Source organism: Kogia breviceps, chromosome 1 (genome assembly GCF_026419965.1).
Source record: "Kogia breviceps isolate mKogBre1 chromosome 1, mKogBre1 haplotype 1, whole genome shotgun sequence".
Classification (NCBI taxonomy): domain Eukaryota; kingdom Metazoa; phylum Chordata; class Mammalia; order Artiodactyla; family Physeteridae; genus Kogia; species Kogia breviceps.
The window spans coordinates 165758637-165782085 of NC_081310.1; the positions used below are offsets into that span (position 1 = coordinate 165758637).

Below are 23449 nucleotides of genomic sequence, written 5' to 3' on the forward strand. Positions count from 1 at the left end.
TGGCGGGCAGAACCCCAGCCTCCCACCAAGGGCCAAGAGGAGTCAACCGGAGCTTGGCCCCGGCTCCTTCCTTCTGCCAGGCTTCCCTGCCACACAGCCTTGGCCTCCTGGCTTGCCTTGGAGGCTCTGTTACTCCTTTTCTTCCACAGCCTCCTTCTGGAAGTGTGTGATGTAGGCCACCTCACCCTGGTTACAGTGGCCAAAGTAAGAGCTCATGGTGCTGTCGGAGAGGCCACTGAGATACAGCTCTGGGGACAGGGAGATGAGCCTGAGTCTGGGTGCCGCCGCACCTCTGCTCCAGGCCCCCTCACACCCCACTCACCTTTGGTGACATTGACTTTGTTGGCCGCCAAGATGTCCGCCTGAATGCTATCTATTTTCCCGTACAAGTCCTCGGCGTTGCTCTGAGGACAGGAGCAAGGGGAACTGGGCTGGATGCCAGGGCAGGCAGCCTGGACTTGGAGTTGGGCGTGGGCAGATGGAGGTTGCAGGCTGCGGTCAGGCTCTAGGCCTGACTGGAAGGGCAGGAAAGGGGACCTTGGAAGGGTGCCAGGTGGAGAAGCCCAAGCCAGGGCAGTCCCTCCCGCCGCCGGCCCCGAGGCCGATCTGTGTGTGGGGTGTACAAGGGGAGGGGTCGTGCGCTGGGGTGCACACGGGTGACTGTGCTGTCCCGCGGGGCGCGGCGGGGCGGGAGCACTTACACGGAAGAGCTTGTAGAGTTCCTCCCCCATGGCCCTGCGCACGTGCTCCTCCACCGCTGGGAATAACTGCACAAAGTACTGCGTGGGCGGGCGAGGGGGCGTGACTGCCGTGCCCACGCGCTGGGCCCGCCGCGCGGCCACGCCGCCCGCCGCCCGGCCGCCCGGCGCACCTCTAGCGTGAGGCTGGCCTGCCGCTGGCTGTTGCTGTGGTCCATGTTGCCCATGGCGGCCATGAGGCTGTGCACCACGCGCAGGGGCAGCATCTCCTCGGCCAGGCTCGTGTTGCCTCGCGCCAGGATCCTGGGCGGGGGGTGGCGTGTGGGTGGGGGTGGGATTCGGGCTGCGGCGGCCCCGTGGGACCCTCCGGCGGCCGGAGCGCTCTTGGGGGCCCGCGGGCAGCGCCGGGCCTGGCTTGCCGCATCCGCCCACCACCTGCCGCCCGCTTACCCGATGGCCTTGGCGGCCGCGGCCTGCTGCAAGAACAACGGCAGGTGGGCGGCGAGCTGCAGAACCGAAGAGTCTGGAGGAGGGAGCGGCCGTGAGGCTGGAGGACCCCTCCCCCTCGTCTTCCACCCTGCCCCGTCGGGGTCCACCACCCCGATCCCAGCGGGTCCCTACCGCTGACGATCTGGGACTGCTGTTTGCTGGTCTCCTTGAAGGACGGTATCAGCAGCGCCACGAGGCCCTTGAGCAGCGCTGGGCACACGTCGTAGTTGACCAGGTCCTTGATCAGCTCGATGGCTGGGGAAGGCAGGGGCGCTGGAGAGGCACGCCGCTCCACTCCCCGCCCTCGCCCTCGCCCTCGCCGGGAAGCAGCACCCCCTGCCCCCCGAACTCTTTATCGACCTTTCTTAGCACCTCTTACTGGCCAGCACTGTGCCAGGCGTGGGGGGAGCTGGGCCGGCGACCCCTCAGTCCTGCCCTTCTGGAGCTCGTGGTTCAAGGGGAGAGGGAGGAGGAGGCCGAGGCGCCCTGGGACTCACAGAACCAGCCAGAGCCGGAGGAAGAAGGGTTGGAGGCTCAGAGGCTGAAAAGAGCTGGAGGCCCCACAGAGGTAGGGCCGCCAAAGGGCTTTGAGGAATCTAGAAGGTTTGGTGGAGGAGGGAAGGACCGGGGGTCTTCAAAGGGAGACCGGATGGGGAAAGACAAGGGGTGAGAGGGAGACAGAGCAAGTGGGTGGGGATGTGGAGCAGAAAATGAGAAAGGAGGCAAGGTAGACAGCAGTTGAGAGAAGCTTCCCTTTCTGACGAACCCTTATTGAGGCCTTGTTTGCCTAGGCTCTGTGCTGAGGGCTCTCCGTTCAGCGTCCCAGTGACGCTCCCTGTGACCAACGAGCTTCATTTTGCAATAGCACGATGACTTATCCCTATGGGACATTTGAGGGAATGAGGCACAGGGAGGTAAAGCACTTGCCTAAGGTACCAGAGCTAGGTAGTGGTGGAGGCAAAAGGAGGGAAAGATTCGGTTAGGAAGGAGGAGGGGACTAGAATTTAAAGAGGGCATTTTCTGTAGCTGCTTCGCAGTCATTCATTCCATCCGGCATCGACTCAGCCTTTTGGCAAGTCTGCATAGGACGCCTCTTGTGCCCGGCGAACAGTTTGGTGACAAGTGCTATAAAAGGGGTCGGTGGGCTGTGGGAGAGCCTGGGAAGATGGCAGAGGACTGACTATTTCTGTAAAGGGAAAAGAACCCCAGACAGGCAGAGCTGGAAGGGGGCAGGTAATGTGGTGTGATAGGACAGCGGGTAAACACAAGTGCTTGCTGCATGGAAGACAGGGCTCAGAAATGAGCTGTCCCCCCAGCTGCAGAGTCAAGTGCTGCTGGCCTCTCCACTTACTTCGAGGGCAAAGTTGTTTCCCTGACTAGCTCATCTGCATACCGGAAGGCAGTGTCGACTACGTGAGAAATATTAACAGTATTATCTGTTTGAAAAACAAAAATTAATGTTTTATTTTCTTTATAAACATTAAAAAAAATCTATTTATTTATGGCTGCGTTGGGTCTTTGTTACTGTGCACGGGCCTTCTCGAGTTGTGGCGAGCAGGGGGGCTAGTCTTTGTTGCGCTGCGCGGGCCTCTCCTTGCAGTGGCTTCTCTTGTTGTGGCGCACCGGCTCTAGGCGCGGGGGCTTCAGTAGTTGTGGCACTCGGGCTCAGTAGTTGTGGCGCACGGGCTTAGTTGCTCGGCGACATGTGGGGTCTTCCCGGATCAGCGCTCGCGCCCGTGTCCCCTGCGTTGGCAGGTGGATTCTTAGCCACTACGCCACCAGGGAAGTCCCACCTTTTATTTTCTTGTCAGGAGCTTTTACCCAGTAAGAACATGTTTAGGGGGTAATTCTCCACAGTGGAAGAAAGGCTTTTGTTGGCAGGTACAAAGGCACCGCCCACGTTGGGGGACCAACGAGTATATGGGAGGATGGGCATGCATGGTGCACACATACACATTTCTCCCCAGTTTAATGACATCTTTTGTGTGTTGTAAAGACTTTCGTGGAGGGAAACACTAGAGAATTGGTAGTGGAATCTTCTGAGGTTTTACTCAAATAAGGGTAAGTATGTGGATTTTCAAAGACAAATGGCTGATGGGTAGAAATATAAAGAGGTTCCTAGTTAAGAAATAGAAGATAACAGCCAACTTGTTGTTTTAGAAAGCAGTTCCAAATTTAAGTTGTAGGTTGGGAACTGGGTTCTCTGATTCGCTGCCCCCAGCTGTAAGTGAGGCTCTAGAGAAGTTATATAGCAACCTCACTCGTGAACATAGATGCAAAATTTCTACACAAAATATTAGCAAATTGAGTCTAGCAGTATGTAAAAGGAATAAGGTGCCATCTAGGAATGCACATATATCATCTTAATAGAAAGAAAGTTTGGAAAAATGGAATCTCAGTGGGGTAAGAGCTATCTACAAAAAACTATAGCAAAGGTCATACCCAATAGATGAAACATTGGAAACTTTCCCTCTTAGATGAGAAGGCAACCTCCCACACATTCCTCTCCACAAAATCTTTAGTAAAAGGTAAAAGACAAGCGATCTGGGACTTCCCTGGTGGCACAGTGGTTAGGAATCCGCCTGCCAATGCAGGGGACACGGGTTCGAGCCCTGGCCTGGGAAGATCTCACACGTCGCGGAGCACCTAAGCCCGTGCGCCACAACTACTGAGCCCGTGTGCCTCAACTACTGAGCCAGCGCTCCACAACAAGAGAAGCCACTGCAACGAGAAGCCCACGCACCACAACGGAGACCCAACGGCAGCTGAAAAAAAAAAAAAACAAAAAAAGACAAGTGATGTGAAGAGAGGCCAGAGTACACTTAGCTACATTTGCCACTCTCTCCTTAACTGATTGTCACTCTCCAAGGCTGGTGTCTATTCCTGTGCTATGGGCACTCCTCCAGGAGAATCTGTGACAGGGATTTTTGGAAAAGATGTACTATCTTTTTCTAATGTCTGGAAGAGTTTAAGACTAGAATTTTTTCTTGAATGTTTGATAGAATTCTCTGAAGCTTCTGATCTTACGGAAAACATTAATCACTGATTCATTTTCTTTAATGGTTAGAGGACAGCCTGGGTTTTCTACTTCTCGAGTATGTCTTGGTAAATTATGTTTTCTCACTGTTTTCATCTAAATTTTCAAACAGATTGCAAGAAGTTTTCAGTATGTCATTAAAAAAATCATTTTAATGAATGTACCATCTATAATGATGTTTCCTTTTATAGTCTTCATATTGATTATATGGGTTTTCTCTTTTTGCATCAGTTCCCTTTGCCCCCAAGTCCCATGGAAGTAACACAGATGAATGCCTGGTTATGCAATGGATTTTATTACATAGAGGAGCCCTGATTTCAGAGAACCTGAATGTTATATAGCAGTCAGTAAGTATGCCTGCCCTTTGCTCTAAAGGGGACACTATCTTTCTTTTCCTTTCTTTTTTTAAATGTATGGACTTTATCATTTATTTATTTATTCACTTACTTACTTATTTATGGCAGCATTGGGTCTTCGTTGCTGCACGCGGGGTTTCTCTAGTTACGGCGAGCAAGGTCTACTCTTTGTTGCGGTGCGCGGACTTCTCATCGTGGTGGCTTCTCTTGTTGTGGAGCACGGGCTCTAGGCGCGCGGGCTTCAGTAGTTGTGGCACGCAGGCTCAGTAGTTGTGGCTCGCAGGCTTTACAGCGCAGGCTCAGCAGTTGTGGCACACAGGTTTAGTTGCTCCGTGGTGTGTGGGATCTTCCCGGACTGGGGATCAAACGTGAGTCCCCTGCATTGGCAGGCAGATTCTTAAGCACTGCGCCACCAGGGAAGTCCCGAAACTATCTTTATTTTCCAAAGCTGTTTGCTAAACAAACATCCTTGAAAAGATAGTCTGGAACAAAGAACAGTAAGTATTTCATTTACAAGGTATGCAGAAACGTGAAAGACCTGTAGAGAATTGTCTCCTAGGATTATTTTTCTTTTGCTAGAAGTAATCCTTTAGCAGACAAGGTGGCTCTGTTCCTGAATTTAGGGGGAAAGCCTTCAGTCTTTCGTTATTAAGTATAATGTTAGCTGTAGATTTTCTTTTTTTGTAGATGCTTTTTATCAAGATGGGGAAGTTGTTCTCTCACTCTTTCCGTTTTTCTCCCCCCCCCCCCACCCAAGGCGTGCCGCATGGCTTGTGGGATCGTAGTTCCCCAACCAGGAATTGAACCCGGGCCCTTGGCAGTGAAAGTGTGGAGTCCCAACCAGTGAAGCGCCAGGGAATTCCCGGGGAAGCTCTTCTCTAGTCCTATTTTTCTGGGAATTTTACATTACGAATGAGTTGTGAATTTTGTCACATGCATTTTCTGCAATGATTGATATACAATAATGTGATTTTCCTTCTTTAGTCTGTTAATTTGGTAGATAAAACTGGTTGACTTTGGGGTATTGAACCAGCTTTGCATTCCTGGAATGAACCCCAGTTGGTGTCAGCCTGTTCTTCCCAATCACAGAATCAAAGAGTTACTCTCCCACGAGGAAGATCCTCAAGGATGTCTGGTGCCACCCCTCCAGTGCTTGGTACTCTGGGGACAGGCCTCTGGGACAGCCCCTTTCCTCTGTGGGCCAAGCTGCTTCAGAAACAGCTGGCCACTGCTTCAGCACTTTCTCTTTCATCCAGGTGTCCTGGGGTAGCCCTCATAATCCCAACTACACCCTACCCCAACCTCTTATTGCTCAGATATGGTTCTAATTTGGAATCACAGAGCCAGCAACCCTGTGGAGGGAAAGGGACCAGGACACTGAGCCTCCCCGTCTTCACCCAAACGCTCTCCCACCTGGATAAAAATGCAGCCTGGGATGCCTCTGGCCACTTGGCAGCTATAGCCTGGTGCCTGCAATCCACAAGTCTTTCTCACCTGTTCTTTTATTGTTTGGTTGTGAAACCTTTTCTTCCCTTTTCTTGAATTAGTGCTGCTTGGTTTTGGGGTCTGAGTGGTTGGCTCCTCCTCATATCTGACTATAGCGGCCTGGTCAGCTGCAGCGCAGCTCTCAGTAGTCGCTGGGCTCTTCCCAGGCACAAGCTGGTGGCACCTTAGTGCCAGGATGCCCTGGAAAAAATGCCAACCTGTGCCTCAGATAGCTTTTCCTGCAGCAAGAAGTGGCTAGGTGAACATTCAGGGTAAAAATGAATGGATGAGGATAGTTTAATGAAATTTCCCTGACCACCAATGGCATTCTCTGCCCACATGGGACCAAGCTCTCCAGGAGACAACTACCTGGTTCTGCCTCTTCACTTTGCACTAAATGCTTGAGCCTTCACTGATTATGTATCTGCTTCTTGATTATGTATGGGGATCCTTGGCAAAATGAAGATTTATTCACTGAATCACTGTTTTTTTTTTTTTTTTTTTTTCCCGGCTGGGCCACTCGGCTTGTGGGATCTTAGTTCCCCGACCAGGGATCGAACCTGGGCTGCGGCAGTGAAAGCACCGAGTCCTAACTGCTGGACCGCCAGGGAATTCCCCGCTGAATCACTCATGCATTTACTTTTATTTTTGGCTGCGTTGGGTGTTTGTTGCTGCGCGTGGGCTTTTCTCTGGTTGCGGTGAGCGGGGGCTACTCTTTGTTGAAGTGCGCGGGCTTCTCACTGGGTGGCTTCTCTTGTTGCAGAGCACGGGCTGTAGGCGCACGGGCTTCAGGAGTTGTGGCACTCGGGCTCAGTAGCTGTGGCACATGGCCTGAGTCGCTCCTTGGCGTGTGGGATCTTCCCGGGCCAGGGCTCAAACCCATGTCCCCTGCATTGGCAGGTGGATTCTTTACCACTGTGCCACCAGGGACATCCCGAACCTATGACTCTTCAACACTATGTGAATTACATCCTGCACTGCCTTGTAACAAATCACCCCCTGTAGCATTTGCATTTCAGAAAAAAGGTCGCAGGCCAACAGCCCCGAGACAAACGGACCCAATTACCGGGCTGCCTGATGCCAGCCGTGACTGTTTTGAAATAACGCAGGAAGAAGAAGAAGGCAAGACCTTCACTATTTTGATCCTTATCATATATGCCAGACTGCGAGCCCCACATATAAAATCTTTTCCGATTCCCGAAGGAGCTGGGGGCAGAGTTCTCCAGGAGCCAGCCTGCTGTGTCTTCCCTTCTGCCTGGCAGAAAAATAAAGCCATCTCTCTCTTCCTCCAAAATCTCTGTCTCCGTATTTCTGTTCGGCCTTGGTGCACCGGGAAGCTGATATTTCGGCAACACCATCATCCATCTGCTCTTGCTCTTAAGGCCAGTTGAAGATGGTCCCTTGCAGTTTCCCAAGTTAGGTCAGTGATGTGAAATTCTCCTGCCCCTGGCCCTACCTCCTTCCCCGTCCCCAGCCGCGCAGAAGGCAGTTTGCTGGTTGTCGTCCCCAGTTCTTCTCCAAGTAGGTTATGTTTACTCCCCAAATCCCTGAGCCAGAGGTGGGGGTGCCTACACTCCCAAACTCTGAGTGTCCACCTTCCCCTGCTGTTTGTAGGCTCTTGTGCTGTGCCTACAGTGGCACCTGGGCTGGGGCAGACACTGCCCTTGTCTAGGTTTCTCTAAATGTCTTACTCAAGTTCCAACCTCCAGCTCGTGAATCAACTGTGTCTCTTATTTGACTTGTAAGCAAGTATTAAGCTTTGCGGTTGGGGGGAGGTCTGTAATGGGAAACAACTTCTTTTCTTCCCTCCCCTCGACATTGTTGTAAATAACTTTTAACGGCCAAACCCCAGATTTGCACTTTTTTTTTTTTTTCTAACTGCTGAGACCATTTTCTTCCCCCTGGTCTTACTGTAACATTTGGAAAAGGAATAAATGTCGTCCCTTAAAAAAAAAAAAAAAACAAAAAAAAAAACCAACAAAATAAAACAGACTGTCTGGTTGGACTCGGCGACTATATTCCTATCTGGCTTCTGCTCCGCCCCCTGGTGGTGGCTCTAGACCGAGCAGGAAAACTAATAAAGGAAGGCATTTGCTGAAGCGCGAGGTTGGTGACTCTGTTTCATTTACATACCCACAATGCACTGTATTCGGGATCTTGCCTACTTTCAAAAGGCTAGATTCTTCTATTTCTTTTGACTCCCGGCCCCGCTGGAAGTCAGGATATTTCCACAGAATTTTCTGAAATAATGGCAGAACTCACTGGTTGTTTGCGGGTAGGTAGTTACCATTGGTGTGTTGGGACTTACAGTTAGCCGAGGAGGGTGTGAGAGGGTGTGACGCCATACTCTGGTTTCTCTTCAAAACGCATAAATCTTTCGCCTTTTACTAAAGATTTCCGTGGAGAGAAACAATTCCGAGTTTCTCGTCAATTTTTTGAGGCCTTGTTTTCACAAGGCTGGTAAGCAGGTGTCAAAAGCAGAGTGTTCTGTGCTTCGCTGTGTCTCTCTCTACGGTGTAGTATTGCACGCGTTTGAGGGGGCGGCAACGCTGTCTTGACTCGCTTGCAGATCGTTTTTGCGACGGTGTGTCCGCGTTTGGCTTTCTTCCCAGGGTTTTTTTTTCGGGTTTGTTTTTTTCCACTTTGATAGTTGTTTTTGTTGGTGTGCTCGCGATGAGGAGCGTTACGTCCGTGAAGATTCGGAACCCGCCTAAGCGCTCGTCTGTGGAGGCCGAGTGTCGTGTCGTGTTCCTGTGAGGTTGTCTTCAGGAAGCGGGCCTGGTGTGGACGGTGCAGCTGGTGTTTGTGGAGTCGTGTGGTATTGTGGGGAGAGGGAATCGATCGTGGTTTGAGGAAGGCAGCACCCGTGGGTGGGACGGGGAGGAGAAGAACAAGGCACGGCAGAAGCGGACCCCCTCTCCGCCCGTCCGTCCGTCCGTCCTTCCGTCCGTCCAACCGGCTTCCTTAGCGCGAGCGTCCCCCACAGTGATATGGAACTGAAGTACTCATAGAGCTGGAGAACACACTTTGTTCCTAGGGCTTCGGGTTTATGTTCGCACGTTGGCGACCAGCAGGCATAAAGTTGAACTGCTTCTTGTGCCCGGCACGCGGCCTGGCACAGAGCAGTCAGTCGTCCAATAGACGGTTGCTAGCTGTAGACTATCCGCTTAAGCTGGCTTTGGTTAGGTCTTGAATTCAAGTTCAGGCTTGGGTATATGTGTTTGCAAAGGTTTTTCAAGGCAGTACGTGAGCACCTCCGGCGAGGCCCACTTCTCTGGGCCTGTGGTTCTAACTGCTGCACTTGTGTAACTTGGCTTTTTTAAAAACTTCAAAGAAATTGAAGTATAGTTGGTTGATTTTTGTATGCTACATATTTATATATAAACTTGGTGATGAGGTAGTTTAGCCTTAAACGTAGAACTGTTCAAAATAAGAAATCCTAGCAATTCCCTGGCGGCCCAGTGCTTGCGGCTCCACGCTTCCAGTGCCGAGGTCGTGGGTTCTGTCCCTCTTTGGGGAACTGAAACGCAGCAGGCCGCGCGGCGCGGCCCCCCAAAAACAAGAGAAGGAAATGCTCAAGATCATCTGTAGTTTCCAGTTTCTAATGTGGATCAAGACAGCAAGTAATTGCTATAAATTTTAACTTTAGAAGTAAGCGTAGGGCTTCCCTGGTGGTGCAGGGGTTAAGAATCCGCCTGCCGCTGCAGGGGACACGGCTTCGAGCGCTGGTCCCGGAAGATCCCACATGCCGCGGAGCAACTAAGGCCAGGCACCACAGCTGCTGAGACTGTACTCTAGCGCCCGCGTGCCACAACTACTGAGCCTGAGTGCCACAAGCACTGAAGCCCGTGCGCCTAGAGCCCGTGCTCGGCAACAAGAGAAGCCACCGCAGTGAGAAGCCCGCGCACCGCCACGAAGAGCAGCCCCCGCTCCACGCAACTAGAGAAAGCCCGCGCGCAGCAACGAAGACCCGACACAGCCCCAAATGAATACAATACAAAAATTAGACAGACACAAAAAGCGTATACTACATGACAATCAAATGCAATACACAAACCTTAACTGGATCCTGAACAAAACCCCCTAACACACCAAGAAAAGGAAGGCAGGAAGAAAGCAGAGGTACACTTTTGGTACCTTTGTGGAAATTGTAATATGTACTCTATTTCACGTGACATTATTGAATTGATAATTGTATTTGTTTTCTTGCTGCTGTAACAAGTTATCACACGCTTGGTGACTTAAAACAACCCAAATGTATTGTCTTACAGTTCTGGAGGTCAGGAGTCTAGGATTAAGGTGTTGACAGGGCTGCATTCCTTTCTAGAGGCTTCAAGGGAGAATCTGTTCCCTTGCCTTCAGAAAGCTGCCTTCATTCCTTGGCCTGTGACCCCTTCCTTGCACTCCAAATGTCTTTCTTCTGTCGTGTCATCTCTTAACTAACTCTGGATCCTCCTGCCGTGTAAAGACCCTCGTAATGACCTGGGGCCCAGCTAGATAATCCAGGAGAGTCCCGCCATCTCAAGATCCCTAATCACACCTGCAAAATCCCTTTTACCATGTGAAGTAACATATCTACAGGTTCCTGGGATTAGGATGTGGATGTATTTGGAGGCTATGACTCACACTACCACAATAATGATATAGTAATTATGTAGGAGAACGGCCTTATTCTTAGTAGACACGTAATGTGAAATATTGAGTAGTGAAATGTCGTGACATCTGAAACTTTCAAATAGCCCAGTAAACAGAGAGAGAAAGAAAATGTGTCATAGGTACTCATTCTTTCAACTTTTTGTAGTTTTGAACTTTTGGAAATAAAAAGTTGGGGGAAAGTAAATGTGTAGTGATAAATTTCATGTAACGTATGTTTGTTTTGGATATTTGTATTATACTTAAGATTTCATTCTTATTTATTTATTTTGAAGAATATTTATTTAATTGGCTGAGTCAGGTCTTAACTGCGGCACGTATGATCTTTAGCTACGGCATGAGAACGCTTAGTTGCAGCATGCGGGATCTAGGTCCCTGACCAGGGATCGAACCTGGGCCCCCTGCATTGGGAGCGTGGAGTCTTAGCCACTGGACCACCAGGGAAGTCCCTTAAGATTTCATTTTTTAAAAGTTCCATTGTTATTAAACTATTATCATCTCAGACCAGTGGTTTAGAGATTTTTGGATTTTCCAGTTAGTAAAATTTCCAAAAAATTTCTGGGGTAGTGATGTTTTGAGTCATGATTCTACAAAAAGGCCATTCCAAGACTAAAAACAGTAAGAGTGACTTGACACCGAAGGACAGGACAACGTCTTTAAAACAGGAAATGCATTTAGCTTTATGGAAAACATACCGATATTTTGTTAACTTTTCTCTCCTCCCTCCGCCCAAATAGAGGAAAGCTGAGGCTCAAAATCCCAGTTTGGGGTAAGTTAGGCTGCCTTTGACCAACAAGATCAGGGCCGGTGATGCCCTCTTGTGGCACCCTGGAGAATTACTGCCATCTGACTTCATGTCCTCTGACTTTGAGGGACAGTTCCCTCACAGTGACTCGGTCATTCATTCATATGTGCCAGGCATTGTTCTCAGCATTTGGGATATATCGGTAATGAAAACAAATATCCCTGCCCTGCTGGAGCTTACATTCAGGTGGGGAGACAGACAATAAATAAATAACACATAAATAAGTGCTATGGAAAAAACAGCAGTGGCAGAGGGGTCGGGGGTCAGAGTATAGGGGTTGGCAGTGTGGGATGCGACTTAAAAAAGGGTAACCCTCCCTGAGAAGATAACTTTGATTTTAAAAAAAAAATGTTTATTTTTTTGGTTGCACCGGGTCTTAGTTGCGGCAGGCGGGCTCCTTAGTTGTGGCTCGCCAGGTCCCTAGTTGTGGCATGCACGTGGGATCTAGTTCCCTGACCAGGGATCGAACCCTGGCCCCCTGTATTGGGAGCACGGAGTCTTGTCCACTGTACCACCAGTGCAGTCCTGAGAAGATACCTTTTGTGTAAAGAGTTGAAAGGAGGTCAAGGTGTTAGCCACGCAGACACCTGGGGTGAGAGTTCTAGGAAAAGAACCTCTCTCAAGTGCTCAGCAGAAAAGTCTGCACAAAAGCCCTAAAGCAGGAGCTTGTTTTGTCAACTTCAAGGACCACACAGCCAGTGTGTCTGGAGCCCAGTGAAGAAGAGAGAGAGAAGTAGGAGAGAGTTCGGAAGTCATGGGAGACTAGATCACCCTGGAGTCCATAACAGTCAGGGCTTGGGCTTTACTCGGTGAAATGGAGAGCCCTGCAAGGTTCTGAGCAGAGTGACAGAATGTGAAGTTTACAAGGACCGCTCTGGCTGCTGTGTTGACAAAGAGAATGGGGCAGAAAGCAGAGTCACCTAGAGGAGAGATGATGGTGGCTTGGACCCGAGTATTAGCAATGGAGGTAGTGAGACATAGTTGGATTCTGGATTTATTTGGAAGGTAGAGTCAACAGACAGAATGGATCCAGAGGTTAAAGAGAGACATCAGGGAGAACACCACGATTTTGTGCTGAGTGGCAGGAAGGATGAGTTGCCATCAGTTGAGTTGGGGAAGATGGCACAGGACTGGGAGTTTAGTTTTGGACACTGATGAAATACAAATCCATATTCTAAAGCAAGTCAAGGAAAATTTGAACATAAAAAATTTCCTCTGCCCTTTGGCCTCCTCTCCTCCCTCTACTGTGCATTGCGTATCTGCATCATGCATCGACCAACCTCCCCATCGGCAGAAATACCCGCGCAACTGTGAAGAGCAACATTCTCCTCTAGTACCAACGGGATAACTCCTTAGGAGATAACCTTCCTTCTTGATCTTGTAAGGGGCCATGATGACCCGTGACCCATTACTTGCTTTGTCGGAGTCGATCTGGATCGTGTGAACGTCACCGTGTACGTCACTTAACGTACAAAGCCCTGGATAACTGTGCTTTGACCTCTCACAGGCAGAACAGTTCTTGGAGGAGCTTTCTGAGAGGCTGTTCCCGGCTTATACGCCGCAATTTGGCTCGAATAAAACTTTCCATTGCTTTCTTAGATCGACTGATTAAATTTTTCGTGGACAACACGATGAGGTAGAAATGTTTAGCTGGAACTAGAAATGTGGGAGTCGTTGCACAGAAGTGGTATTTAAAGCAATGGAATCACCAGGGTGTAAACGTAGGGAAGAGTCTCCAGGTCAGAGTCCTGCCTCACTCCACCTTGAAGGAAGCTGGGTTGAAGAGGAGGAATCAGCGGAAGAGAATGAAAGGAAGCAACCGGAGAGGCAGGAGGAAAACCAGGTGGGTGTGGTGTCCTGGAGGGGAGAGCACAGGGGCCAGCAGGGAGCTGAGGTAAGGCCCGCTCCTCAGGCTGTGCCCTTGAATCTTCTACGACGTTGGTGGTCCTTCCCCTCAGACCAGCGTTTTTCCTTGGTGAGCAGAGGCACCCCGACCCATCATCATAACTCTCACTAGATCTCCCTCTGCCCTCCACACACGGACACCAGATAGATAGCGAGACTGTTTGTTTATTGAACCCTTCCCAGCCAGCTCTCCTTTTCCCCTTCTGGCGGGCAGAACCCCAGCCTCCCACCAAGGGCCAAGAGGAGTCAACCGGAGCTTGGCCCCGGCTCCTTCCTTCTGCCAGGCTTCCCTGCCACACAGCCTTGGCCTCCTGGCTTGCCTTGGAGGCTCTGTTACTCCTTTTCTTCCACAGCCTCCTTCTGGAAGTGTGTGATGTAGGCCACCTCACCCTGGTTACAGTGGCCAAAGTAAGAGCTCATGGTGCTGTCGGAGAGGCCACTGAGATACAGCTCTGGGGACAGGGAGATGAGCCTGAGTCTGGGTGCCGCCGCACCTCTGCTCCAGGCCCCCTCACACCCCACTCACCTTTGGTGACATTGACTTTGTTGGCCGCCAAGATGTCCGCCTGAATGCTATCTATTTTCCCGTACAAGTCCTCGGCGTTGCTCTGAGGACAGGAGCAAGGGGAACTGGGCTGGATGCCAGGGCAGGCAGCCTGGACTTGGAGTTGGGCGTGGGCAGATGGAGGTTGCAGGCTGCGGTCAGGCTCTAGGCCTGACTGGAAGGGCAGGAAAGGGGACCTTGGAAGGGTGCCAGGTGGAGAAGCCCAAGCCAGGGCAGTCCCTCCCGCCGCCGGCCCCGAGGCCGATCTGTGTGTGGGGTGTACAAGGGGAGGGGTCGTGCGCTGGGGTGCACACGGGTGACTGTGCTGTCCCGCGGGGCGCGGCGGGGCGGGAGCACTTACACGGAAGAGCTTGTAGAGTTCCTCCCCCATGGCCCTGCGCACGTGCTCCTCCACCGCTGGGAATAACTGCACAAAGTACTGCGTGGGCGGGCGAGGGGGCGTGACTGCCGTGCCCACGCGCTGGGCCCGCCGCGCGGCCACGCCGCCCGCCGCCCGGCCGCCCGGCGCACCTCTAGCGTGAGGCTGGCCTGCCGCTGGCTGTTGCTGTGGTCCATGTTGCCCATGGCGGCCATGAGGCTGTGCACCACGCGCAGGGGCAGCATCTCCTCGGCCAGGCTCGTGTTGCCTCGCGCCAGGATCCTGGGCGGGGGGTGGCGTGTGGGTGGGGGTGGGATTCGGGCTGCGGCGGCCCCGTGGGACCCTCCGGCGGCCGGAGCGCTCTTGGGGGCCCGCGGGCAGCGCCGGGCCTGGCTTGCCGCATCCGCCCACCACCTGCCGCCCGCTTACCCGATGGCCTTGGCGGCCGCGGCCTGCTGCAAGAACAACGGCAGGTGGGCGGCGAGCTGCAGAACCGAAGAGTCTGGAGGAGGGAGCGGCCGTGAGGCTGGAGGACCCCTCCCCCTCGTCTTCCACCCTGCCCCGTCGGGGTCCACCACCCCGATCCCAGCGGGTCCCTACCGCTGACGATCTGGGACTGCTGTTTGCTGGTCTCCTTGAAGGACGGTATCAGCAGCGCCACGAGGCCCTTGAGCAGCGCTGGGCACACGTCGTAGTTGACCAGGTCCTTGATCAGCTCGATGGCTGGGGAAGGCAGGGGCGCTGGAGAGGCACGCCGCTCCACTCCCCGCCCTCGCCCTCGCCCTCGCCGGGAAGCAGCACCCCCTGCCCCCCGAACTCTTTATCGACCTTTCTTAGCACCTCTTACTGGCCAGCACTGTGCCAGGCGTGGGGGGAGCTGGGCCGGCGACCCCTCAGTCCTGCCCTTCTGGAGCTCGTGGTTCAAGGGGAGAGGGAGGAGGAGGCCGAGGCGCCCTGGGACTCACAGAACCAGCCAGAGCCGGAGGAAGAAGGGTTGGAGGCTCAGAGGCTGAAAAGAGCTGGAGGCCCCACAGAGGTAGGGCCGCCAAAGGGCTTTGAGGAATCTAGAAGGTTTGGTGGAGGAGGGAAGGACCGGGGGTCTTCAAAGGGAGACCGGATGGGGAAAGACAAGGGGTGAGAGGGAGACAGAGCAAGTGGGTGGGGATGTGGAGCAGAAAATGAGAAAGGAGGCAAGGTAGACAGCAGTTGAGAGAAGCTTCCCTTTCTGACGAACCCTTATTGAGGCCTTGTTTGCCTAGGCTCTGTGCTGAGGGCTCTCCGTTCAGCGTCCCAGTGACGCTCCCTGTGACCAACGAGCTTCATTTTGCAATAGCACGATGACTTATCCCTATGGGACATTTGAGGGAATGAGGCACAGGGAGGTAAAGCACTTGCCTAAGGTACCAGAGCTAGGTAGTGGTGGAGGCAAAAGGAGGGAAAGATTCGGTTAGGAAGGAGGAGGGGACTAGAATTTAAAGAGGGCATTTTCTGTAGCTGCTTCGCAGTCATTCATTCCATCCGGCATCGACTCAGCCTTTTGGCAAGTCTGCATAGGACGCCTCTTGTGCCCGGCGAACAGTTTGGTGACAAGTGCTATAAAAGGGGTCGGTGGGCTGTGGGAGAGCCTGGGAAGATGGCAGAGGACTGACTATTTCTGTAAAGGGAAAAGAACCCCAGACAGGCAGAGCTGGAAGGGGGCAGGTAATGTGGTGTGATAGGACAGCGGGTAAACACAAGTGCTTGCTGCATGGAAGACAGGGCTCAGAAATGAGCTGTCCCCCCAGCTGCAGAGTCAAGTGCTGCTGGCCTCTCCACTTACTTCGAGGGCAAAGTTGTTTCCCTGACTAGCTCATCTGCATACCGGAAGGCAGTGTCGACTACGTGAGAAATATTAACAGTATTATCTGTTTGAAAAACAAAAATTAATGTTTTATTTTCTTTATAAACATTAAAAAAAATCTATTTATTTATGGCTGCGTTGGGTCTTTGTTACTGTGCACGGGCCTTCTCGAGTTGTGGCGAGCAGGGGGGCTAGTCTTTGTTGCGCTGCGCGGGCCTCTCCTTGCAGTGGCTTCTCTTGTTGTGGCGCACCGGCTCTAGGCGCGGGGGCTTCAGTAGTTGTGGCACTCGGGCTCAGTAGTTGTGGCGCACGGGCTTAGTTGCTCGGCGACATGTGGGGTCTTCCCGGATCAGCGCTCGCGCCCGTGTCCCCTGCGTTGGCAGGTGGATTCTTAGCCACTACGCCACCAGGGAAGTCCCACCTTTTATTTTCTTGTCAGGAGCTTTTACCCAGTAAGAACATGTTTAGGGGGTAATTCTCCACAGTGGAAGAAAGGCTTTTGTTGGCAGGTACAAAGGCACCGCCCACGTTGGGGGACCAACGAGTATATGGGAGGATGGGCATGCATGGTGCACACATACACATTTCTCCCCAGTTTAATGACATCTTTTGTGTGTTGTAAAGACTTTCGTGGAGGGAAACACTAGAGAATTGGTAGTGGAATCTTCTGAGGTTTTACTCAAATAAGGGTAAGTATGTGGATTTTCAAAGACAAATGGCTGATGGGTAGAAATATAAAGAGGTTCCTAGTTAAGAAATAGAAGATAACAGCCAACTTGTTGTTTTAGAAAGCAGTTCCAAATTTAAGTTGTAGGTTGGGAACTGGGTTCTCTGATTCGCTGCCCCCAGCTGTAAGTGAGGCTCTAGAGAAGTTATATAGCAACCTCACTCGTGAACATAGATGCAAAATTTCTACACAAAATATTAGCAAATTGAGTCTAGCAGTATGTAAAAGGAATAAGGTGCCATCTAGGAATGCACATATATCATCTTAATAGAAAGAAAGTTTGGAAAAATGGAATCTCAGTGGGGTAAGAGCTATCTACAAAAAACTATAGCAAAGGTCATACCCAATAGATGAAACATTGGAAACTTTCCCTCTTAGATGAGAAGGCAACCTCCCACACATTCCTCTCCACAAAATCTTTAGTAAAAGGTAAAAGACAAGCGATCTGGGACTTCCCTGGTGGCACAGTGGTTAGGAATCCGCCTGCCAATGCAGGGGACACGGGTTCGAGCCCTGGCCTGGGAAGATCTCACACGTCGCGGAGCACCTAAGCCCGTGCGCCACAACTACTGAGCCCGTGTGCCTCAACTACTGAGCCAGCGCTCCACAACAAGAGAAGCCACTGCAACGAGAAGCCCACGCACCACAACGGAGACCCAACGGCAGCTGAAAAAAAAAAAAAACAAAAAAAGACAAGTGATGTGAAGAGAGGCCAGAGTACACTTAGCTACATTTGCCACTCTCTCCTTAACTGATTGTCACTCTCCAAGGCTGGTGTCTATTCCTGTGCTATGGGCACTCCTCCAGGAGAGTATGTGAAAGGGATTTTTGGAAAAGATGTACTATCTTTTTCTAATGTCTGGAAGAGTTTAAGACTAGAATTTTTTCTTGAATGTTTGATAGAATTCTCTGAAGCTTCTGATCTTACGGAAAACATTAATCACTGATTCATTTTCTTTAATGGTTAGAGGACAGTCTGGGTTTTCTACTTCTCGAGTATGTCTTGGTAAATTATGTTTTCTCACTGTTTTCATCTAAATTTTCAAACAGATTGCAAGAAGTTTTCAGTATGTCATTTAAAAAATCATTTTAATGAAAGTACCATCTATAATGATGTCTCCTTTTATAGTCTTCATATTGATTATATGGGTTTTCTCTTTTTGCATCAGTTCCCTTTGCCCCCAAGTCCCATGGAAGTAACACAGATGAATGCCTGGTTATGCAATGGATTTTATTACAAAGAGGAACCCTGATTTCAGAGAACCTGAATGTTATATAGCAGTCAGTAAGTATGCCTGCCCTTTGCTCTAAAGGGGACACTATCTTTCTTTTCCTTTCTTTTTTTAAATGTATGGACTTTATCATTTATTTATTTATTCACTTACTTACTTATTTATGGCTGCATTGGGTCTTCGTTGCTGCACGCGGGGTTTCTCTAGTTACGGCGAGCAAGGTCTACTCTTCGTTGCGGTGCACGGGCTTCTCATCGTGGTGGCTTCTCTTGTTGCGGAGCACGGGCTCTAGGCGCGCGGGCTTCAGTAGTTGTGGCACGCAGGCTCAGTAGTTGTGGCTCGCAGGCTTTACAGCGCAGGCTCAGCAGTTGTGGCACACAGGTTTAGTTGCTCCGTGGTGTGTGGGATCTTCCCGGACCGGGGATCAAACTTGAGTCCCCTGCATTGGCAGGCAGATTCTTAAGCACTGCGCCACCAGGGAAGTCCCGAAACTATCTTTATTTTCCAAAGCTGTTTGCTAAACAAACATCCTTGAAAAGATAGTCTGGAACAAAGAACAGTAAGTATTTCATTTACAAGGTATGCAGAAACGTGAAAGACCTGTAGAGAATTGTCTCCTAGGATTATTTTTCTTTTGCTAGAAGTAATCCTTTAGCAGACACAGTGGCTCTGTTCCTGAATTTAGGGGGAAAGCCTTCAGTCTTTCGTTATTAAGTATAATGTTAGCTGTAGATTTTCTTCTTTTGTAGATGCTTTTTATCAAGATGGGGAAGTTGTTCTCTCACTCTTTCCGTTTTTCCTCCCCCCCCACGCCCCCCGGCGTGCCGCATGGCTTGTGGGATCGTAGTTCCCCAACCAGGAATTGAACCCGGGCCCTTGGCAGTGAAAGTGTGGAGTCCCAACCAGTGAAGCGCCAGGGAATTCTCAGGGAAGCTCTTCTCTAGTCCTATTTTTCTGGGAATTTTACATTACGAATGAGTTGTGAATTTTGTCACATGCATTTTCTGCAATGATTGATATACAATAATGTGATTTTCCTTCTTTAGTCTGTTAATTTGGTAGATAAAACTGGTTGACTTTGGGGTATTGAACCAGCTTTGCATTCCTGGAATGAACCCCAGTTGGTGTCAGCCTGTTCTTCCCAATCACAGAATCAAAGAGTTACTCTCCCACGAGGAAGATCCTCAAGGATGTCTGGTGCCACCCCTCCAGTGCTTGGTACTCTGGGGACAGGCCTCTGGGACAGCCCCTTTCCTCTGTGGGCCAAGCTGCTTCAGAAACAGCTGGCCACTGCTTCGGCACTTTCCCTTTCATCCAGGTCTCCTGGGGTAGCCCTCATAATCCCAACTACACCCTACCCCAACCTCTTATTGCTCAGATATGGTTCTAATTTGGAATCACAGAGCCAGCAACCCTGTGGAGGGAAAGGGACCAGGACACTGAGCCTCCCCGTCTTCACCCAAACGCTCTCCCACCTGGATAACAATGCAGCCTGGGATGCCTCTGGCCACTTGGCAGCTATAGCCTGGTGCCTGCAATCCACAAGTCTTTCTCACCTGTTCTTTTATTGTTTGGTTGTGAAACCTTTTCTTCCCTTTTCTTGAATTAGTGCTGCTTGGTTTTGGGGTCTGAGTGGTTGGCTCCTCCTCATATCTGACTATAGCGGCCTGGTCAGCTGCAGCGCAGCTCTCAGTAGTCGCTGGGCTCTTCCCAGGCACAAGCTGGTGGCACCTTAGTGCCAGGATGCCCTGGAAAAAATGCCAACCTGTGCTTCAGATAGCTTTTCCTGCAGCAAGAAGTGGCTAGGTGAACATTCAGGGTAAAAATGAATGGATGAGGATATTTTAATGAAATTTCCCTGACCACCAATGGCATTCTCTGCCCACATGGGACCAAGCTCTCCAGGAGACAACTACCTGGTTCTGCCTCTTCACTTTGCACTAAATGCTTGAGCCTTCACTGATTATGTATCTGCTTCTTGATTATGTATGGGGATCCTTGGCAAAATGAAGATTTATTCACTGAATCACTTTTTTTTTTTTTTTTTTTTTTTCTGGCCGGGCCACTCGGCTTGTGGGATCTTAGTTCCCCGACCAGGGATCGAACCTGGGCTGCGGCATTAAAGCACCGAGTCCTAACTGCTGGACCGCCAGGGAATTCCCCGCTGAATCACTCATGCATTTACTTTTATTTTTGGCTGCGTTGGGTGTTTGTTGCTGTGCGCGGGCTTTTCTCTGGTTGCGGTGAGCGGGGGCTACTCTTCATTGAAGTGCGCGGGCTTCTCACTGGGTGGCTTCTCTTGTTGCAGAGCACGAGCTGTAGGCGCACGGGCTTCAGGAGTTGTGGCACTTGGGCTCAGTAGTTGTGGCTCACGGGCTCTAGAGCACCGGCTCTGTAGTTGTGGTGCATGGTCTTAGTTGCTCCGTGGCATGTGGTTTCTTCCCGGACCAGGGCTCGAACCTGTGTCCCCTGCATTGGCTGGCAGATTCTTAACACTGCGCCACCAGGCAAGCCCCCACTGAATCACTTTTGATTGAGTTTTAAATTTCACAGGTGCCGCTGTTTACACCCTAAGTGGAAGTGCTATTCCCTGCACAAATACCTCCAGAAGAACCACAGCCAGTTACAACTTCATACACTGTGCAAATTACTCAGCATAGCTTCCTCATTCAGAAAGCAAAGGGAATAGGAGACTGCTGCCATTGGCAGCTTTGCCTGAAGCCTGTGGTGTTGACAACACCCAACTGTCCTAAATTGAAGCAGTCACTGATTTATTCATTGGCTGATTCATTCATCTAACAAAATGATAATTGAGCATCTTCTCTGTGCCAGATTCCTTGGCTATGAGGAGGACTAACATAATCCCTGCCCTCAGGGACGACACTGTCCATTGGAGAGTACCAGCTAAGTAATGGGCATTTATGATTTGGTGTCAAAAGAGCCATGGGAACACAAAGGAAGCCAGGCTGGTGAGAGGGCCTGCTGAGGTCATGGGGGATATAGAATCAGAAGAAGACTTCCCTGGAGAAGGTGGCACATGAACTAGCAAGGCCATGGGGAGAAGAGAAGGACTGGGAGGGAGAATGTGGTGAGTGCCATGTTGGATAGTGTGTGCCACTCTGGTAGCCAGGCAAACAGGGAGGTCTGCCTGGATGCAGCGTGGTGGGTCATGGAGTGAGAGCTAAGGCTGTGTAGGCAGGCCAGCCCCAGCTTCTGGAGGCTTTGCATGTACCAACTACCCTGTAGAGCAGATGTTTTCTCATCTTTCATTTCAGGGAGGACTAAGACTCAGAAAAATTGACAAGCTTGCCCAAGCTCAAACAGCTAATGAGTAGTGAAATAACTCTGTTGGATTCCAAACCTCATATTCTTCACTGTTAAACTAAGCTCCACGGCAGCCTCTCTGGTGGAGGACCAGGAAAATAGACTGTGTGGGTACCATGCTGGAGAGATAGAGATCAGTGTAGATGTGAGAAATACAAAGACCTGAATTATAGCAGTGGAGATAGAATGGAGAAGGCAGAATAGATCTCAATGATATTAAGGAATTAGAGTTGACTTGTCTTATTAGAAGTTGGTTGAAGGTGGGAAGCAGGAGGAGATTACAATTACCCACATGTCTAACTGGGTGATTGGATGCTTTTTGCTGAGATTGGGACCTCAGAGAATGAAAGGTTTGGAGCAAGAATACCAGGAGTCTAATTTTTTTAAACATCTTTATTGGAGTATAATTGCTTTAGAATGTTGTGTTAGTTTCTGCTGTATAACAAAGTGAATCAGCTATATGCATACATATATCCCCATATCCCCTCCCTCTTGCACCTCCCTCCCACCCTCCCTATCCCACCCCTCTCGGTGGACACAAAGCACCGAGCTGATCTCTCTGTGCTATGTGGCTGCTTCCCACTAGCTATCTATTTTACATTTGGTAGTGTATATATGTCCATGCCACTCTCTCACTTCATCCCAGCTTACCCTTCCCCCACCCCGTGTCCTCAAGTCCATTATGTACATCTGCGTCTTTATTCCTGTCCTGCCCCTAGGTTCATCAGAACCATTTTTTTTTTTTAAGATTCCATATATATGTGTTAGCATACGGTATTTTTTTTTCTCTTTCTGACTTACTTCACTCTGTATGACATCAGGAGTCTAATTCTGAACGTGTCAGTGACATCCAAGGTGAGATGTCCAGAAGGCAAGTGGATATGAGGGTCAGGCTCTCGGGCTCGGGAGAGAGGTCTGAGCTGCACAGTGGTCACTCAGCCACTCTGCACTTCATCCATAAAATGGGAATAATAGTGATATCTGCCTCATCAGCTTGTTGTGAGGACTAAATGAGTAATGAGCTAGAGCAGTACTCAGTATACAGTCAATACTCTATAATAAAGTGAGCTATTATTGTTTCTATCATTATAAGTGGTAATTAAAACCATGGGAGTGGATGAGGTACCACAGAATCAAAAGGAAGAGAAGAGAAGAAGACCTGGGACTGATTCCTAGGAGAAAAAGAAACCAACACTTAAGGGACTGGTGGAGGAAAAGGGTTGTATTAAGGGCTGAGAAATAGTTTCCAGAGAGATAGGAGGAAGACAGAAAAGTGTGGGGTCTGGGAAGGAAGGGATCAGAGTCCTCAGGGAGGAGGGTGGGATCAGGGGGGTTTGTAGTTTGAGAGTTCATGCCCATTGAGGCTGAGAAGCAGCTCTGCAGGACCTATGCCCATTCATTGGACAAATAACAGATTGGGTATGTGTCAGTTACAGTCAGCACCAGTGCTGACTGAAACTGCAGTAAACAAAACAGATGCAAGGAGCATGCCACCGACACTCGATGGAAACTGGAGTGCAAGGGGAAGGATTCCTCCAATCCAAAGAGTAACCACGGAGCCCACAGCCTGTCAGCACCAGAAGAAAGCTCTGTGATCACCTGTCTGATAGATACAGAAACCCAGAACAAAGACTTGCCCCGGGAATTGCAGTGAATGGGAGACAGAGCTGTTGCAGCAGGCTTCGTATTCATGTGGCAAACGTGCCTCAGAAATGGCATGGCACCTGGGAATTGTGGCTCTGTCAGGCAACCGTTGCCAAGGCACTCATCACTGATGAGGTTGGTTTTACAATTCTTTGCTCCTAGAGCCTGGGAAAATCAGTGCCCCCCTTCTTTGTCCTCACATCCGGACAAGACTGCCACCTGCTGGCCACACTAAGGAAGTGCACCTCAGTGCCATCCATACGCAGCTTTGCTTCCTTTTCCAGCAGAGTTGGGGTATGAATAAATTGGGCAGATTCCACTGTTGTAAGGA

General features: G+C 50.4%; 3 protein-coding genes and 1 non-coding gene across 4 annotated transcripts in view; 1 reads left to right on the plus strand and 3 right to left on the minus strand.

The window, feature by feature from the left end:
- The window catches only part of RPS8 (ribosomal protein S8), a 396253-nt gene that overhangs the window by 231857 nt on the left and 140947 nt on the right, over positions 1-23449 (minus strand). The gene's annotated exons all lie outside the window — the stretch shown is intronic.
- Positions 65-12915, minus strand: LOC131766320 (armadillo-like helical domain containing protein 1). Its single transcript, XM_067020536.1, has 7 exons — positions 12861-12915; positions 1320-1442; positions 1149-1221; positions 872-1001; positions 702-779; positions 323-404; positions 65-248 (listed from the first exon to the last, which is right to left on the minus strand). Exons 1-7 carry the CDS (start codon positions 12913-12915, stop codon positions 130-132), a joined length of 660 nt encoding a protein of 219 aa, XP_066876637.1. The 3' UTR covers positions 65-129.
- Positions 8409-8524, plus strand: LOC131747386 (U5 spliceosomal RNA). The gene has a single exon (XR_009332891.1). It is a non-coding gene; the product is annotated as a U5 spliceosomal RNA (small nuclear RNA).
- The window catches only part of LOC131767788 (armadillo-like helical domain containing protein 1), a 33998-nt gene continuing 24245 nt past the window's right edge, over positions 13697-23449 (minus strand). The window contains exons 7-12 of the mRNA XM_059083181.2: positions 14952-15074; positions 14781-14853; positions 14504-14633; positions 14334-14411; positions 13955-14036; positions 13697-13880 (exon numbers count right to left, since the gene is read on the minus strand). Of these exons, the coding sequence (XP_058939164.1) occupies positions 13762-13880; positions 13955-14036; positions 14334-14411; positions 14504-14633; positions 14781-14853; positions 14952-15074 (605 nt within the window). The 3' untranslated portion in view covers positions 13697-13761. The remainder of the gene's footprint in view (positions 13881-13954; positions 14037-14333; positions 14412-14503; positions 14634-14780; positions 14854-14951; positions 15075-23449) is intronic.